This window comes from Hyperolius riggenbachi, chromosome 11 (assembly GCF_040937935.1).
Source record: "Hyperolius riggenbachi isolate aHypRig1 chromosome 11, aHypRig1.pri, whole genome shotgun sequence".
Classification (NCBI taxonomy): Eukaryota; Metazoa; Chordata; class Amphibia; order Anura; family Hyperoliidae; genus Hyperolius; species Hyperolius riggenbachi.
Window position 1 is genome coordinate 32,975,922 of NC_090656.1, and position 18,660 is coordinate 32,994,581.

Sequence of the window (18,660 nt, forward strand, 5' to 3'; positions counted from 1 at the left end):
GTTATCAGCGGCTGTCTCCCCGCAGTACCGGAAGTGCAGTCTCCTTCTCTCTCTCTCCCCCTTTCGGTGAACATGGCGGACGTCCAGGCTGCGGCTGTCGGGGACGGCGAGGCGAAGCTCAGTAAAAAGTAAGAGGGGCGGGCTTAATGGGAGCGGCGGGAGTGGAGGGGTTTCCGGGAGCCGCTACGGGAGGAGACATGTGCTCTGTAGTCGCCGCCATGAGCCAGGCCGACGCGCATAGCATTGTGGGAGATGTAGTCCGCAATGCAGATCAGGCCTGTGTGTTATTAAGACAGCTGGACTACAAGTCCCAGCAGCTGCGGTACCGGCTGATGTAACAGCAGGCTCAGGGGCTGCAATTACCTCTATTTAGATTGTATAATCAGATTTAGAAACCTAATGGGTAATTAATCAAGCTGTCAATTAACTTATCATGTGCTTCTGAAGCCAATTCGAGCTATGCAAAGTCAAGAATCAGCCCCCTACTCTGGTTATATTTTATACATCAACAAGACAGCTCAATCTCGACAGATCTGTGAGAGCAGCTGCTGCACTTTTCTTAGCATTAATACTCTGCCCCAAAGCAAGAAGGACCTCTGTCGTGAAAATTGTAAAATTTAAAATATATGTGAACATACAATTAATAACTACTTTTCTTCCAGAGTAAAATGTGCCATAATGCCAGATTTCTACTAATTACTGTAAATGCCAGCAACATAGGAGAAAAGTAATTTACTCAGAAAGAAACTTGCTTATTATTTGTATGCGTTTTTAAATTTTAAAATTTTCGCAACAGTTCCTCTTTTTAAGTATTACAGCAAGCAGATCGGCCAGCCTGATTGCAATGTATGTGGCAGTGATCAATCAATAACTGTGAAAAAGAACCTTTATCTCTATGCTACTTTTCTGTTCTGCACCAACATTCCAGCCTACTCAAAGAGGTTAGTGTTAGGTAGAGGAGGGGGAGGTAAGTGTTAGGTAGAGGAGGGGGAGGTAAGTGTTAGGTAGAGGAGGGGGAGGTAAGTGTTAGGTAGAGGAGGGGGAGGTAAGTGTTAGGTAGAGGAGGGGGAGGTAAGTGTTAGGTAGAGGAGGGGGAGGTAAGTGTTAGGTAGAGGAGGGGGAGGTAAGTGTTAGGTAGAGGAGGGGGAGGTAAGTGTTTGGCATAGGAGGGGGAGGTTAGGCACTGGAGAATGGGAGGGGGGGGGGGGGAGGTGTTAGAGATAGGCAGAGGTGAGGTTAGGGCCGTTCTCACTAGGGGGATTAGCGGGATTAAAGCACTAGCGCAATTATAACTATATGGCAGTGATCTTACTAACGCGATTGCTGCTGATCACGGGCGTTCCATATTTAACGGCGATCACAAAATGTGTTGCCTGCAGCATTTTGCTGCAATTCTCAAACAATCGCAGTACAATGCTTAAACAAGCGCTGATCGTCGAGAATCGCAAGAGTGTCCAGTGATTTTACCTTGCTAATCACAGTAAAATGACATGTGCTGAGCAATAAAGTTTTGCTATTTTCTAGTGTAAATGGGCCCTTAGTGTTAAGGTGGCCATACACTGGTCGATTTGCCATCAGATTCGACCAACAGATAGATCCCTCTCTGATCGAATCTGATCAGAGAGGGATCGTATGGCCACCTTTACTGCAAACAGATTGTGAATCGATTTCGGCCTGAAACTGATCACAATCTGTGGAGCTGCCTCCCCCCTTGCATACATTACCTGTTCCGGCCGGCGCGAGTCCCCTGGTGCCCTGCCCCGCTGTCTTCTTCTCCACTCTGGGCTCCAGACCGTTCCTGCAGCTACTGAACTTCCTGTGAGGGCGCTCTACTGTTAAAATTTCCTGCCGGGACAGGAAGTTCTGTGTAGCTGCAGCCGGTCCAGAACCCAGCGCAGAAAGAAGATAGCGGGGACCAGGGGACTAGCGCTGGGCGGAACAGGTAATATATACCTGCTGTATTGCGTCTGTCGTCGGGCATTCGAACGCCGCTATCAACGCAGTCCTGACCTGCCGGCAAACGAGAAAAATCTTCCGCACGGACTGATCGTTTGGAATCGACGGGAACGATCGGTTTCGGATGGAAATTGATCGTTCTGTCAGCGGTGTGCGCGGCGATTTCACAGCCGATTCGATCACTGTGATCGAATCGGCTGTATATCGGCGGGAAAATCGTTAGGTGTATTGGCCCCTTTAGGCAGAGGAGAGGGGAAGCTAGTGTTAGGCAGAGGAGATGAGAGGGGAGATTAGTAGGCAAAGGAGAGAAGGGAGGTTAGTGTTAGGCACTTGGGGGAGGGGGGTGTTAGTGAGATAATGAGAGCTTAGTATGAGAGTAGGAGATATTAACGTTCGATTGATCGATTTGATCAGCCGCAAATCGCTGCACGTTCGGTCGGCCGATCGATTTGTGGCCAATTTTGATCAATGTCGATCACTTTGATCTGAAAGGATTGAAAATCTAGATCCATGGAGTTGCATTGGATCTAATGGTGCAGTAATGCCTTTAGATCGCTTTTCAATAGATTTCATTCTGAAATCTATTTGAAATCTGTTCCTAGTGTGTGGCACACATCAGATAGATTCCTGTCAGACTCGACCAGACAGGCATCTGACAGAAATCTATCTGATGGTCGAATCTGCTGCAAATCTATCAGTGCATGGCCACCTTAAAGGGGAACTGAAGAGAGAGGTATATGGAGGCTGTCATGTTCATTTCCTTTTAGACAATACCAGTTGCCTGGCAGCCCTGCTGATCCTCTGCCTCTAATACTATTAGCCATAGCCCCTGAACAAGCATGCAGCAGATCAGGTGTTTCAGTGGTTCAGACTTATAAGTCTGATCTGACAAGACTAGCTGCATGCTTGTTTCTGGTTTTAATCAGATACTACTGCTGAGAAATAGACCAGCAGGGCTGCCAGGCAACTGGTATTGATTAAAAGGAAATAAACATGACAGCCTCCATATACCTCTCTCTTCAGTTCCCCTTTAAGTCAGGCAATTGTAGGACCATTTGTTGGACAGAAATAACAGGGAATGTAGGTTACTTTGACAATGTAGGCTGTTTAGTTGGAGCACCCCCGCTACTTCTGTTTTTTCTAGAGAAATGGGAAAGCTGAATTTCAGTTCACATTTTTTTTTTAGTGCGTATCTGTAACCCTGTGGTTTGCTCCCAAGCACTGATCCACTTTTGCTGTGATTTTATTGTGTAATGATGGGAATACATTTGGGAGGTGTTCAGTGACGTCATGTGAAAATCAAAATGGAGAATTGGAATACAAATGTCATGATCAGTCAGTAGGACCGCACATGCTACTGATGTTGCTCCAAATCTATTGTCATAGTTTCCGGGGGCAGTTTACCAGTGTCTGACTTGTAGCCATAATTATCATTATTAAAAACAAGGAACACCAAGAGCCCCAATAGTGTAATATGTACTGGTAAATGGTTACTAGATAGAGTAAATATTAATACTCACAAACCAGGGTTACCGTTAGGCAACCACTGTAAAGGCAGGTGGGGAGATTTTCCTGACCCCACTCAGGAATAAGAAGTCGCTCTCTGTAGATGAGAAAAAAGGGGGTTCAACCCTCCACCCAGGGTGGACTCAATATTATGCAGGAGAACAGAGGCGCCAAGAGGATAAAAGGAAGCTAAATGAGCTTAAAAACCAAATTCTTGGCAAATACAGGAGGTAGTGGTGGACTTGCCTCCTCCAAGTAGACACACAACGACTGTAGTAAAGACAGTGAATATATTTTATTTATCCAAACTCCAAATAAGCAACGTGTTTCGCAGGTTTGATCCCGCTTCATCAGGCAATAACAACGGAGCAATAGCATATGTGGTCAGTAGATGAGCCAGGCACCTCTGACTCTGACAGGTGCCTGGCTTATCTACTGACCACATATATGCTATTGCTCCGTTGTTATTGCCTGATGAAGCGGGATCAAACCTGCGAAACACGTTGCATATTTGGAGTTCATAAATAAAATATATTCACTGTCTTTACTACAGTCGTTGTGTGTCTACTTGGAGGAGGTAAGTCCACCACTGCCTCCTCTATTTACCAAGAATTTTTTTTTTTTTTTTTTTAAGCTCATTTAGCTTCTTTTTATTCTTTTGGCGCCTCTGTTCTCCTGCATAATAATTATCATTATGGTTTAATGTAGCGTTGACATCTTCCGCAGTGTACATAGTCATATCACTAACACCCCTTGGCGTTACTATGGTTGAGGTGAGCCAGCGTGAAACTTTGTAGGGAAGTTCCCCAACGTGATTGGGTGGACAGCACCCTCTGAAACTGCTAAGTTTTGGATAAGTTATAGTAATACACCCACCCTATTCAACTAATTGCAATGCTTCAAGTTGTAGATGTTGCTGTGATTAGAGAACTGTTCTCTGTGGACTTTCATGGTGGCTCACCTTAAAAGACAGGTGCGAGAAGGGAAAGAAAAGAAAAACTACTTGGGGCTTCCTCCGGCCTCTGGCAGCCTTTGTGTCCTTCACTGCAGCTCCGGTGTCCCGGGATCCCCTCTGATGCAGATTCCGACCTCTCTAGGTTGGCATCTTTTGGCCGAGCCGCTCGTGATTGCGCTCATGAGGTCTAGAGTGTTCTGCGCAGGCGCAGTTCTTCACCTGCGCAGAACGCTCCAATCCACTTGAGCGTCGCGGCCACGCGCTTGTGCAGGAGCAGAAGGCCGGCATCTGCAGCGGAGGGGATCCCGTGACACCGGAGCTGCGGCAAGGGACACATAGGCTGGAGGAAGCCCCAAGTTTGTAGAACCTTTTTTTTTTTTCCCCTGCTCGCATCTGTCTTTTAACCATACTAGTTCCAACTCCTTTTTCATGGGGGGCTGAAGGTGGTAAATTTGCTGTCAGCTGCTCCTGTGCAGTGGGCAGGGGCTTGCTAGCACATGGTATGGGCATTAAAATGGTGGCCCCTCGGGGGGGGGGGGGGGGGGGTAGTCACATCTGAGCAGGGCTGTGGAGTTGGAGCCATTTGGGTAACTGGAGTCGGAGGTTTCATACACTGAGCAGTCGGGAGTAGTTTGATTTTTGTACCAAATCCACAACCCTGGTAAGAATTAGACTGAGGAGTTGGAGCAATTTTGGGTACCTGGAGTCGGTGATTTCATAAACTGAGGAGTCGGATGATTTTTGTACCATCTCCACAGCCCTGCATATCTATCTGAGTGCGGCCACAGGGGTGCTCAGAAGCTGTGTGCCGCTTTATTTCTGCTGCTGGATAACACCCTGGGATGTGAAACGGTGACACCCATGAGTTTTCAGACATTGCCATGAAATTGCAGCCAAAAGGCGCTCTTGGCTGGGAGGCTGAACCGTCTGACAAAGTTCACCCTCATATTTAATAGGAGCCTAAGGGTCTGTTCACACGGGGCATCACAAAACGCAAGCAAAATCGCTAGCATTCTGAGCTGGGGTTATTTTCAGGGCTGTGGAGTCGAAACAATTTTGGGTGCCTGGAGTCGGAGTCGGGAAAAAACACTCCGACTGAATTTGTAACTGTAATTAAAATAGAAAATATGATAAAATGTACAATTTCTCAGATAATAGTCATTAAAAATTATGTATATATACAGTAATAGCTGTGTTCAGTCCACAAAAATGAAATAAACCAATCAAAATTAGTTACTTGTGCTGCTTCAATAAAGCAGTCCCCATATTTTTAAAGTCAGATATACATATCTGATTGTGACTGTACAGTATATATGATGTGTAAACAGGAATCTCTTATATACTGTATATTCCTGCGTATAAGACTACTTTTTAACCCTTGAAAGTCTTCTGAAAAGTTGGGGGTCGTCTTATACGCCGGGTGTCACTGATGCGGGGTGATACGCCCTATCCTGTTACCGCCTCTCAGATCTCCCTGCTGAGGGAGCGCAATCTATTCTTCCATACCGCTCTGATAAACAGGTAGACAAGGAGAGCTGACCAGTCTACTTAAGGAGAGTTGACCAATGCAACAAGTCAATTGACTATATACTGGGTAACACATACAGTACAGCACCAGTATCTGTTCATACACAGCACCAGTACATGATATTTTTATTTTAATTTGGTGTGCGTTGGAAGAGGGGTAGGCTTATACGGCGAGTATATCCCAAACTCTATATTTTAACTGCAAAAGTTGGGGGGTCGTCTTATGCGCCCAGTCGTCTTATACGCCGGAATATACGGTATATACTAAATAACATCTATGCTGTAAGTATAAAGCCTAATGTGTAGCTGTGTAACTAATAGAGATGGTCAATGAGATGGAAATAATTCTGCACTGATGCTGATTTATGCAAATGTATGCACTCCCTTTGCTCATGACATCAAATAATTTGATATGTTGTTAAAATTTGGTTTGGTGACTATGAATCTAAAGGGTACCTGAGGCGAATTAAAAGAAAAGCTCTATACATACCTGGGGCTTCCTCCAGCCCCCTTCAGGCCATTCGGTCCCTCGCTGTTCTCCTCCGCCACCTGGATCTTCTGCTATGAGTCCTGGTAATTCAGCCAGTCAGTGCAGTCTGGCTACGTGCCGCTTCCACAGCCTGGAGCGTTCTGCGCCTGCACAATAGTGCTGCGCAGGTGTAGTATGCTCCTGGCGGCGGAGTGTGTGCATGCGCACTACGCCAGACTGGCTCAAGTACCTGAACTCATAGCAGAAGATCCAGGTGGCGGAGGAGGACAGCGAGGGACTGATTCGTCTGAAGGGGGCTGGAGGAAACCCCAGGTACGTATCAAACTTTCATCTGTCTCAGGTTTACTTTGTTACACAGTAGTACTATACTCTACATATGCACTCTCCACAGAGCTTCAGGGAATCCACTGAGAATGTTGTGCACATTGAAAACAGAAGTGTTGTCTGTCACCCATAAACCTTGTGCATGAAGAATGTGTAATAGAGGAAGAATCTCCTCATTCCCCTGCAGAGTACCTGCACATCATTCTTACATGTACCCACAGTTACATTGCCTAGGGCCTGATAGATGTTCTTTGTTCCGGTCTGTACCTTTTACAAGTACTCTTACCATGGACTAGTTTTAGTCTAAAGGGAATAAATATAGTAGTCTACAATATCCTTCTCACTTCAGTTGTCTTGTAAAATTCCTAAGCGTTGGCAGTTAAGAATTTCACGTTACATACTGTTAATCAACAAAATTGTAATATGCAAATTAGAGAAGTCGGTGGAATCCTAAACTGAGTCGGAGTCGGTGGATTTTTGGCCCGACTCCACAGCCCTGGTTATTTTTCACAATAACTGTGTGTTTTTTTTTTTTTTTTGTTTTTTTTTGTTTTTTTTTTTAAAGAGAACCCGAGGTGGGTTTGAAGAATATTATCTGCATACAGAGGCTGGATCTGCCTATACAGCCCAGCCTCTGTTGCTATCCCAAACCCCCCTAAGGTCCCCCTGCACTCTGCAATCCCTCATAAATCACAGCCACGCTGCTGACAGACAGCTTGTCAGAGCTGGCTGTGTTTATCTCTATAGTGTCAGTCTGCTGCTCTCCCCGCCTCCTGCAGAACTCCAGTCCCCGCCTGCATCCCTTCCCTCCCTGCTGATTGGAGGGAAGGGACAGGGGCAGGGACTGGAGCTATGCAGGAGGCGGGGGAGCAGCTGAGACTGACACTACAGATGTAAACACAGCCTCATAGCATGGCTGTGATTTATGAGGGATTGCAGATTCCAGGGGGACCTTAGTGGGGTTTGGGATAGCAACAGAGGCTGGGCTGTATAGGCAGATCCAGCCTCTGTATGCTGATAACATTCTTTAAACACACCTCAGGTTCTCTTTAACAATTGCAATTCGCTTTTCTTTAACATGTCAATCTCTCTAAAATAGCGAAAAAGCGCTGCATGCACCCCATTTGCGTTTATCGCGAATGACCGGGGTTAGCGGCAATGAGATCACTGCCATATACTTCGGTAGTAAACAGCCACTAAATGCCCCAGTGTAAATGGGCCCTAACTGTACCTCTGTACCTCAGATGAGCTCACATTCTAATTCCTACCATAGTCATTGGAGGCGAAGGCTATTTTTGGGGGACCAATTAACGTGTTTGGGATGTGGACATAAACCCACGCGATCAGGGAAACCGTACAAACTCCATGCAGATGTGCAGATTTGAAGCAGGAGCTTAAAGAGGAACTCCAGCCTAAACAAACCTACTGTCATTAAAGGATACCACAACTGAAATGTGACATAATGAGATAGACATGTGTATGTACAGTGCCTAGTACACAGATAACTATGCTGTGTTCCTTTTTTTTTTTCTCTGCCTGAAAGAGTTAAATATCAGGTATGTAAGTGGCTGACTCAGTCCTGACTCAGACAGGAAGTGACTACAGTGTGACCCTCACTGATAAGAAATTCCAACTATAAAACACTTTCCTAGCAGAAAATGGCTTCTGAGAGCAAGAAAGAGGTAAAAAAGGGGAATTTCTTATCAGTGAGGGTCACACTGTAGTCACTTCCTGTCTGAGTCAGGACTGAGTCAGCCACTTACATACCTGATATTTAACTCTTTCAGGCAGAGAAAGGAAAAAAAGGAACACAGCATAGTTATCTGTGTGCTAGGCACTGTACATACACATGTCTATCTCATTATGTCACATTTCAGTTGTGGTATCCTTTAAGTTACATTCGTTATGTTAATTAAAATAGATAGGTAATATAATCTCTTAGCCACCCTGTTTTAAAAGAACAGGCAAAGGTTTGTGATTTCATGAGGGCAGCCATCTTTTTGGTTGAAAGGAGGTGACAGGGAGCATGAGACACAGTTCCAACTGTCCTGTGTCCTGATCACCTCTCCCAGTTGCTAGGCAACGTGAATAACAACATAGGAAATCCCATCATGCTCTGCACAGCATCAGGGGAAAAAAGCCCTGGTTTTTTTTTTCTTTGATGGGTGGAGCTTAGCTAAAAATGCAGCTAAAATGATGCTTTGGTAAGAAAAGCAAAGTTCTGATGCTGTTAAACACCAAGCCTTTTCAGTTCTGCTGAGTAGGTTTTTAATCCGGAGGTTCACTTTAAACACTGCTAGGTGATTGTCCTCTATAGTTTGTTTTAGGTAAGTATGATGCGGGAATGGCCATTATCTACTCAGCATTGATATAAACTGATGTTGCCTTGCATTGCTTGGATACCTAATTCTCCCATCTCCTGCCTTGTTGTCTTTTGTTAGGTGGTAACGCCAGTTGTGGGTTGGGAGATATCTGCTATGATGATGTCTCAAGCATTTCTCAGGCTCACTCGGTGCCCCATCTGGGCCCAGCGGGCACTTCAGGAGCATTTCCTGGCCAGACACCCTGCCACTGTCTCTTCTTTCTACACGGACCAGGCCCTTCATGGGAAGAAAAGGTTGGTGCGCTCCCCTCATACTTTGTGCCCCACCAACTTTTTTTTCTTCATGAACTTCCTATGTTAGTGCTGGAGGGAGAGGCTGATTTTCCCAGTAATGTCTTTCTGCTGAGCTAGACATAATGGTGCGGTTATCATGCAGCACTGCAAAGAGGAAGCAACTGTCCTGCTCGCACGCACACTACACAGAAGGGTTTTCAAAGACATAGGAAAAGCTTACCCAGCACTTCACCACATGGAAGAGGTGGACCCAGCTAAGACTGTACTGAATATTAAAGAGAAACTTCGACCAAGAATTTAACTTTATCCCAATCAGTAGCTGATACCCCCTTTTACGTGACAAATCTATTGCATTTCACAAACAGACCATCAGGGGGCGCTGTATGACTGATTTTGTGCTGAAATCCCTCCCACAAGAAGCTCTGAGTACCACGGTACACTGGGCAAACTGCCACAATGTAACAATGTTCACAGACAGGAATTAGCTGTTTACAGCTGTCTCTAACAGCCAAAACAGCTAGGAGCAGCTACAAAACCTGCCCACAGTAAAAATGTCACCATGTAATACATGTCAGAATGTGAATCTGGGAGAGGAAAGATTTTACAATAGGCAAACACTGACTAAATCATTTATACATATTTATTGTTACATTATTTTCACTGGAGTTCCTCTTTAATGAGGATGAGATGCACAGGCTAGCACAGCGCTGGGCAAACTATGGCCCGCAGGTCGTATCCGGCCGGCGTACACTGTACAGCCGGCCTGCCAATAGACTGCCGGATTTCTCTCTTTTACCCCTCCTTACAGAGTCGCAAGCGAGTGATTAGCTGCAGTTAAAACTCACATACTCGCTGCTTCCTGCCTCACATCTCCATGGCAACTGGGCGTCACATGAAACGCCGTCGGGCCGTGGCAGCGTATTACCCTGGTGTGTCATGTGACCCCCTGTTGGCATGGAGACTCGACGCAGGAAGCGGTGAGTAGGTGAGTTGTTTTAACGCCCGCTCGCGACTCGGAAGGGAGGGGGAAATAGAGAGGAGAGGAGGCCAGGAATGGTAGAAAGTTTGCCAAGGCCTGGGCTAGCAGCTCTCTCAGGTAGTGTGTCAGCAGCAGTGTGAGGAAGAGCGTCTCCTGTACCTGTGTACGGTGCTGCTGCCCCCAGAGGATGCTGCCTGAATTACATATTTCGGGGTTGCAGCATTGTTCAGATAGGAGGGTGGAGTGCCGGGGAGATCAAGAAAGACATCCTGGGCGCTCAGCAAAATTTAGCCGGATGGAGCGCCCGGCTGATAGGGCTTGGGAAGAACACTACCTTTTTATAAAGGATCCATGGAGGTACTTTGTCACCTCACCAACTGAAGCCATCTGAGGGAAAATGCCAGGTAACCCCTGCACTGTCCTCAAGGAACCCTGGCTGCGAGTTCCTGTGACCTAGATAGATCTAATGGAAAAGAGGGAGCGTCTTTTAGGCAGGGGTCTCAGTTGACAAAATTTGCATCGCTTAGCTGCGTACAAAAACTGCATGCAGAATCGCATGTCATAATAGTCTATGGTGCCTGTGTGTTTTCCAGAGGCTTATGCGATTCCACATTGCGCCAAACGATGCAGCGTGCGCTTTAAAGGGAACCCGAGGCGGATCCATGGGGGGCAGATGGGATGCAGAGCCATGTTCTCTGCCTCATGATGTGCTTCTGTGTCCTCTTACCATCGCTCTATAGCCCCCCCCAAGTTTAGCGACAATATTTGTCGCTATCTCGGAGGTAAACATTGAGGTGAGGGGTTCCCTGCAGGGTTTCCAGAGCTGCCATTCGTCATCTCTCTACCTGGCCACACCCCCTGCTGCTCCCCCGCCTCCCTGCATGCTGTGAATGGGAGACAGTCTCTCATTCTAGCGTCGTGACCCATGTACACAGTTTTGGATTGGAATCGTGGTATTGTGCAAAATGTCTAGATAGGCTATGTTTCTGCTCAGCCCCCCGGATCAGGTAGCCTACGTTTTATTTTAACTTTATGAGCCCACCTCGGGCTCTCTTTAAATCCTTCCACTTCAGCACAGGACCTTGACTGATGTTATTGTGTGTACAGATTGTTTTTTAGTTCAGCAAGGTGTATTACAGTTCTAATAAGCTAATGAAGTGGCTTCTTTCTTTCTGTCTCTTAGCGAGCTAAAAAGGCGAGCGAAAGCCGAGAAAAAAGCTGCCGAGAAAGAGGCAAAACATAAAGACCAAAATGAAAAACCGCCGAATGAAACAAGTGAAAAGGAAGAAGCCATCGATGAAGAAACGCTGGACCCCAATGTGAGTCTACAGGAAGTGGTGGTCAGCATGGCTATGTGTATTTGTAATATTTGTTTTGTGTTTAGCACTTAAAAGGAACCCGAGGTGTGAGATCTATGGAAGCTGCCATTTTTATTTCCTTTTAACCACTTTGTCCTCCTTGACGTATAAAAACGTCAAGGAGGACAGGCGCGCTCCCGCGGCCGATCGCGTGCACGCGCACTCCCGGCCGCGGATTCGGTAGCCCAGGAATCAATGTATCGGGCTATGGTGCCCGATCACTGATTCCTCTCCCCCGCTGAAAAAGCGACAGCATCTCTCGGAAGCTGCGCTTTTTCTGAAGCTATGTCCCTCTAAGCGTACATTGTACGCTTAGAGTGACGTCATGTAAACAAAATCAAGATTGCCATCTTGTGGCCAAAAAGTAAAACTACAAGTAAAAGTAAAAAAACATTACAATACACAAATATTTCCCCAAATAAAACACTATTTATATCCCACCCTCCCAAAAATGCCCACATAAAATGTTTAATAAAAAAAAAAAAAAACCTTACTATAAAAAAAAAAACAACACATAAATATTTACCTACGGGTCTAAACTTTTTAAATATCTATGTAAAGATGAAATATTTCTCTCTATTTTTTTTTTATAAGCTTGTAAATAGTGATGGATGCAAAACGGAAAAAATGCACCTTTATTTCCAAATAAAATATTGTCGCGATACATTGCGATAGGGACATAATTTTAACGGTGAACTAACCGTGACAAATGGGCAAATACAATACGTGGGTTTTAATTATGGAGGCATGTATTATTTTAAAACTATAATGGCCGAAAACTGACAATGAATTTTTTCATTTTTTTTCTTATTCTTACTGTTAAAATGCATTTACAGTAAGGTAGCTCTTATCAAAATGTACCCCCCAAAGAAAGCCTAATTGGTGGCGGAAAAAACAAGATATAGATCAGTTCATTGTGATAAGTAGTGATAAAGTTATAGGCTAATGAATGGGAGGTGAACATTGCTCGGATGCATAAAGTGAAAACGACTGAGAGCTTAAGTGGTTAAATAATACCACTTGCCTGGCTGCCCTGCTGATCTTGCTGGTCAGTAAGGTTTACATCACACACCTGAAAGAAGCATACAGCTAATCTTATCAGATTTGTCATAGACATATGATTTGCATGCTTGTTCAGGGTCTATGGCTTAAAGTATTAACCACCCTGGCGTTTTGATTTTTGCGGCGTACGGACGCGGGTGGGTTTTTTTACCTAATTTTTTGTTATCATGCAGCTAGCCTAGCGCTAGCTACATTATTTCACCCCTCCGATCGCCGCCGGCGATCATACCCAACAGGAAATCCCGTCCTGAACGGGATTTCCTATATGGGCTTCCCCGTCGCCATGGCGACAATCGGAATGACGTCATGCCGCCAGGGAGAGTCCCGATCCACCCCATAGCACAGCCTGGCAGTTATTGGCCAGGCTGCCCAAGGGGTCTGTGGGGGGCCCTCTTTAGCGGCGGATCGGCGGCGATCGGGGTAAAACACGCAGCTAGCAAAGTGCTAGCTGCGTGTTTAAAAAAAAAAGTATGCAAATTGGCCCACCAGGGGCTGAGCAATCCACCGCGGCGGTCATGGACGAGCTGAGCTCGTCCGTAACGCTCAGGTGGTTAAGGCTTGTACACATTTATAATACTGTGTCTGGCTCTTTTCAAAGAGTAAGTTTGTGAGTTCTATATGTGTAATAAACCTTTTTCATCCATTTTTGCTATAATGAGCAGTGCATAGACCAATGTGTTCCTATGTTTTATGAAGGCTTGTACACATGCCTGATTTATTCAAACGACGGATCGTCAGACCCGCCCACGGGGCGGCCGTTCTAGCAACAGTTTTCCTGTGTGTACAGCCTGCCGACACTCTGTACACACGGAAACTGTCGCTAGAAAGGCCGCCCCGTGGACGGGTCTGACAACCCGTCGTTTACTGGAATCCAGTGTGTGTACGCGCCTTTAGAGGCAAATTATTAGCAGGACAGCCAGGCAATGTGCATTATTTAAAACTAAACAAACATATCTTCCTCACCTCGAATTCCCTTTAAAACATTTTTAAAGGCTTAAAATTTTAGAAATAAACTTCCTTACCCAGCATCACCTCTGCCTTCATGACATATTGTTAGCTGGAGCAAGGGTTTTTTAAGTAACCCCTCCTCTGACTACTGCAAGAGACAAGTTCCCAGACTTGATGACCGGAGTCAGTTGTTCTCTGTGGAGCTGTTCTATATTTACTGCAAAACAACAGGCCTGTGATGTTTATCATTATGTATTTGAGATATTTCATATTTTCCTGATCGGCAGGAGCTGCTGGCTGTGTGAGTTCTGTCGGTTTCCTCTTCTTTCTATCTCCTTCAGCAAAGCTCCTTCCGGTCATGTGACTTAATGTTTTTAAAATGGTATTTTTACCTGCAGAAAGAAACCTTTGATCTTTCTGCCTGCTAAGCTGCTGGTTGCAGTATGTGGTGCTATTCCTGGCATTAGGCTGTAAAGTGTTTAATTCTCCTGCTTGTGTAATTTCTGTCCTGTTTTCCCATCTTCTCCAGCAATATTACAAGATAAGAACGCAGGCCATCCAGCAGCTGAAGGGCACCAAGGAGGACCCCTATCCTCACAAATTCCACGTGGACATGTCCCTCACAGAGTTCATTGAGAAATACAATGGCCTGCAGGTGGGAGAGCACCTGGGGGAGGTGGTCAGCGTGGCAGGTGGGTTTATTCTTCATTAGCCGTGATGTGAACATGTCCTGAACTCAGAACTTCCTTTCTGCTCTAAAAGATACGCAACAGCATAATAACTTTTAAAGTGAACCCGAGGTGAGAGTTATATGGAGGCTGACAAATGTATTTCCTTTTAAAGGGAAGGTTCAGGGACTGTTTAAAAAAAATAAAAATCCGCATCCACTTACCTGGGGCTTCCTCCAGCCCGTGGCAGGCAGGAGGTGCCCTCGGCGCCGCTCCGCAGGCTGCCGGTGGTCTCCGGTGGCCGACCTAGCCAGGCCGGCGGCCAGGTCGGGCTCCTTCCGCGTTCCAAAATGCGCCTCACGGCGGCGCGCTGACGTCATCGGACGTCCTCCGGGCTTTACTGCGCAGGCTCAGTAGTTCTGAGCCTGCACAGTAAAGCCCGGAGGACGTCCGAAGACCTGGCCAGGTCGGGTCGGCCACCGGCAGCCTGCGGAGCGGCGCCGAGGGCACCTCCTGCCTGCCACGGGCTGGAGGAAGCCCCAGGTAAGTGGATGCGGATTTTTATTTTTTTTAAACAGTCCCTGAACCTTCCCTTTAAAGGGAACCTTAACTTAAAAAAAAAAAAGTTTCACTTACTTTTGGCTTCTACCGGCCCCCTGCAGCCATCCTGTGCCCTCGCAGTCGCTCACAGCTCCTCCGGTCCCCGACTCCAGCTAGTTTTGTTTTACCGACTCTGAGTCGGCGAACCGCCACACGTACCTTTGCACGCGTTCCCGCTGGTGCAGGAAGCTATCGCGGACGTCAACACGTTTCTTTGTATGCGTTGCAGGTGAGTGACTGCGAGGGCGCAGGATGGCTGCAGGGGGCTGGTAGAAGCCCCAGGTGAGTGAAACTCATTTTTTTTTTCTTTAAGGTTCCCTTTAAGCAATACCAGTTGCCAGGCTGTCCTGCTGATCCTCTGTCTCTAATACTTTCAGCCATAGACTCTGAACAAGTATGCAGCAGATCAGGTGTTTCGAACATTATTGTCAGAACTGACAAGATTATCTGCATGCTTGTACTTCAGATACTACTACAGCCAAATAGATCAGCAGGGCTGCTAGGAAACTGGTATTGTTTAAAAGGAAACAAATATGGCAGCCTCCATATCACTCTCACCTTGTGTTTACGTTAAAGAAAAACATTTCTTTGTTACAGCCGATAAAAATCCTAAAATAAATCTGCCCTGTTTTCCTTCTGTCCTGTGCAAGAGTTCAAGTGCACTTTAAGTTGCCACTCACGTGTGTGTGTGTGTGTGTGTGTGTGTGTGTGTGTGTGTGTGTGTGTGTGTGTGTGTGTGTGTGTGTGTGTGTGTGTGTGTGTGTGTGTGTGTGTGTGTGTGTGTGTGTGTGTGTGTGTGTGTGTGTGTGTGCCAAACTAAACCCTTTAAGCTACATACTCACCTGCCATGATCTGCTGGATCACACATGGCATTGTACTCTGGCTGGATAGTATACTGTTTAAGAGCACCGCCTTTGACATAGGGGTTCGAATCCTGGCTAGGGTCAGAACCTATTCAGTAAAGAGTTCAAGGCAATGGCTGCAGCGCTCGACATGAGAAAAGCGCTTTACAAATGGTCGGATTATTACATACACGTCATCAGCTGTCCTCTGAAGAAGCAAAGACAATCCTTGTGAAATGTGTCAGATTTAGCATGGTTTTTTTATTTTTGTTGATCAATAATTTAAAGCAAACCTGATGCGAAAATAAACTTATGATTAACCTCCTTGGCAGTAATTCCGAGCTTGGGTCAGGGCGGAAAACCGCAGCTAAGAGCGGTAATCCCGACCTCTGCTCGGGGTAGCCGCCGGGAGATCTGTGCAGAGTATAGCGTGCAGCAGGTGGTTTTAAATACCTCCCGGGAGATCCCGACGTTGGCCGCCATTCTTCTTCATCTCCTCTGGGTCTCTGCTTCCTGCTGGTGAGATTTGTGGCGAATGATCCAACCTGTGATTGCTTGCCTTCTTCCTTTATATACCCCCTTGGTTTGACCTGTGAAGCCTGTCTCTGCAGTGATTGGTTGGTGGGCTGGGTCTGCAGCCATTGGCTGGTGGGCTGGGTCTGCAGCCATTGGCTGGTGGTCTGGGTCTGCAGCCTTTGGCTGGAGGGCGGGGTCTGCAGTGACTGGTTGGTGGTCTGTAGCTGACCGAGAGTTCTCTTCTTGCTTCTAGGCAGGATCCATGCCAAACGTCTTTCCGGAGCCAAACTCATCTTTTATGATCTCCGAGGAGAAGGGATGAAGCTGCAAGTGATGGCCAACTCCAAGTATGTCTGTTTTTCAAGGTTTATTGATCTGTAGCTACACACAAGTAATGGCTCGTAAACACATATAGGTCAAGTCAGGTATATAGAGAGAGTAGATTGGCACTAGATGTTCTTAGGCACTGCTGGACAGGGCTGTGGAGTCGGAGTCGTGGAGTCGGGCAATTTTGGGTGCCTGGAGTCGGAGTCGGGAAAAAATGCACCGACTCCGACTCCTAATGAATTTGTAACTGTAATTAAAATTGAAAATATGATAAAATGTTCTATTTCTCAGATAATAGTTATTAAAAATAATGTATATATATACAGTAAAAGCTGTGCTTAGTCCACAAAAATGAAATAAACCAATCAAAATTAGTTACTTGTGCTGCTTCAATAAAGCAGTCCCTGTATTTTTAAGGTCAGATATACATATCTGATTGTGACTGTATGGGCTCGATTCACAAAGCGGTGCTAACCCAGTTATCACGCCTAAAAGACTTTGTTTTGCGCGCGCAAATTCCCATAGGGCTCAATGGGCGCTGCGCGCGAAGCACGGTGCACTGCGTAGCGCGCGCAAAACTGAGTTTAGGCGTGATAAAGGGCTTTTCACAGGCGTGCAAACACTTTGCACCGCTTTGTGAATCAGGCCCTATATATGATGTGTACACAGGAATCTCTTATATAAACTAAATAACATCTATGCTGTAAGAATAAAGCCTGATGTGTAGCTGTGTCACTAATAGAGATGGTCAATGAGATGGAAATAATTCTGCACTGATGCTGATTTATGTAAATGTATGCACTCCCTTTGCTGATGAAATCAAATAATTTGATATGTTGTTAAAATTTGGTTTGGTGACTACAAATTAAAGGGTACCTGAGACGGATGAAAAGTAAAGTTTTATACATACCTGGGGCTTCCTCCAGCCCGCTTCAGGCTAATCAGTCCCTCGCTGTCCTCCACCACCCGGATCTTCTGATATGAGTCCTGGTAATTCAGCCAGTCAGCGCTGTCCGGCCGCATGCCGCTCCCACAGCCAGGAACATTCTGCACCTGCGCAATAGTGCTGCACAGGTGTAGCATGCTCCTGGCGGCGGAGTGTGTGCGTGCGCACTACGCCCGACCGGCTCAAGTACCTGGACTCATAGCAGAAGATCCAGGTGGTGGAGGAGAACAATGAGGGACTGATTATCCTGAAGGCGGCTGGAGGAAGCCCCAGGTATGTATAAAACTTTAATTTCATCTGTCTCAGGTTTACTTTGTTACACAGTAGTACTATACTCTACATATGCACTCCCCACAGAGCTGCAGGGAATCCACTGAGAATGCTGTGCACATTGAACACAGAGGTGTTGTCTGTCACCCATAAACCTTGTTCAGATTGTGCATGAAGAATGTGTAATAGAGGAAGAATCTCCTCATTCCCCTGCAGAGTACCTGCACATCACTCTTACATGTACCCGCACTTACATTGCCTAGGGCCTGATAGATGTTCTTTGTTCCGGTCTGTACCTTTTACAAGTACTCTTACCAAGGACTAGTTTTAGTCTAAAGGGAATAAATATAGTAGTCTACAATATCCTTCTCACTTCAGTTGTCTTGTAAAATTCCTAAGCGTTGGCAGTTAGAGACGAATTTCATGTTACATACTTTTAATCAACAAAATTGTAATATTCAAATTAGAGGAGTCGGAGTCGGTGGAATCCTAAACTGAGGAGTCGGAGTCGGTGGATTTTTGGACCGACTCCACAGCCCTGCTGCTGGAAGAAACAGGTGCAAAGGTCGTGCCACCAGATAAAGGACTTGCATTGAACTGTGTATAGAGAAGTAACAGATCCGGGCACAGACTCCAAGCATAAGGCAAAGTGTCACCTTTATTCCATTTCCAGCAACCTGACAGTAAAGTGTAAAATAAGCCTGACAGCCGTTTCGCAAGTACACACTTGCTTCGTCAGAGGCAAAACTTAATGCTGACAAAACTGAGG

At 46.0% G+C, this 18,660-nt stretch overlaps 1 protein-coding gene across 2 annotated transcripts in view; it reads left to right on the plus strand.

Annotated features, from left to right (window-relative positions):
- The window catches only part of LOC137538844 (lysine--tRNA ligase-like), a 75,445-nt gene continuing 56,785 nt past the window's right edge, over window positions 1-18,660 (plus strand). Inside the window, exons 1-5 of one of the 2 annotated variants that reach the window (XM_068261215.1) lie at window positions 34-128; window positions 9,200-9,375; window positions 11,538-11,673; window positions 14,252-14,414; window positions 16,602-16,695. In XM_068261215.1, coding sequence (XP_068117316.1) covers window positions 9,236-9,375; window positions 11,538-11,673; window positions 14,252-14,414; window positions 16,602-16,695 — 533 coding nt within the window. In that variant the 5' untranslated portion in view covers window positions 34-128; window positions 9,200-9,235. Of the gene's footprint in view, window positions 129-9,199; window positions 9,376-11,537; window positions 11,674-14,251; window positions 14,415-16,601; window positions 16,696-18,660 lie in introns of both variants that reach the window. The other variant, XM_068261216.1, reaches the window with a different exon arrangement.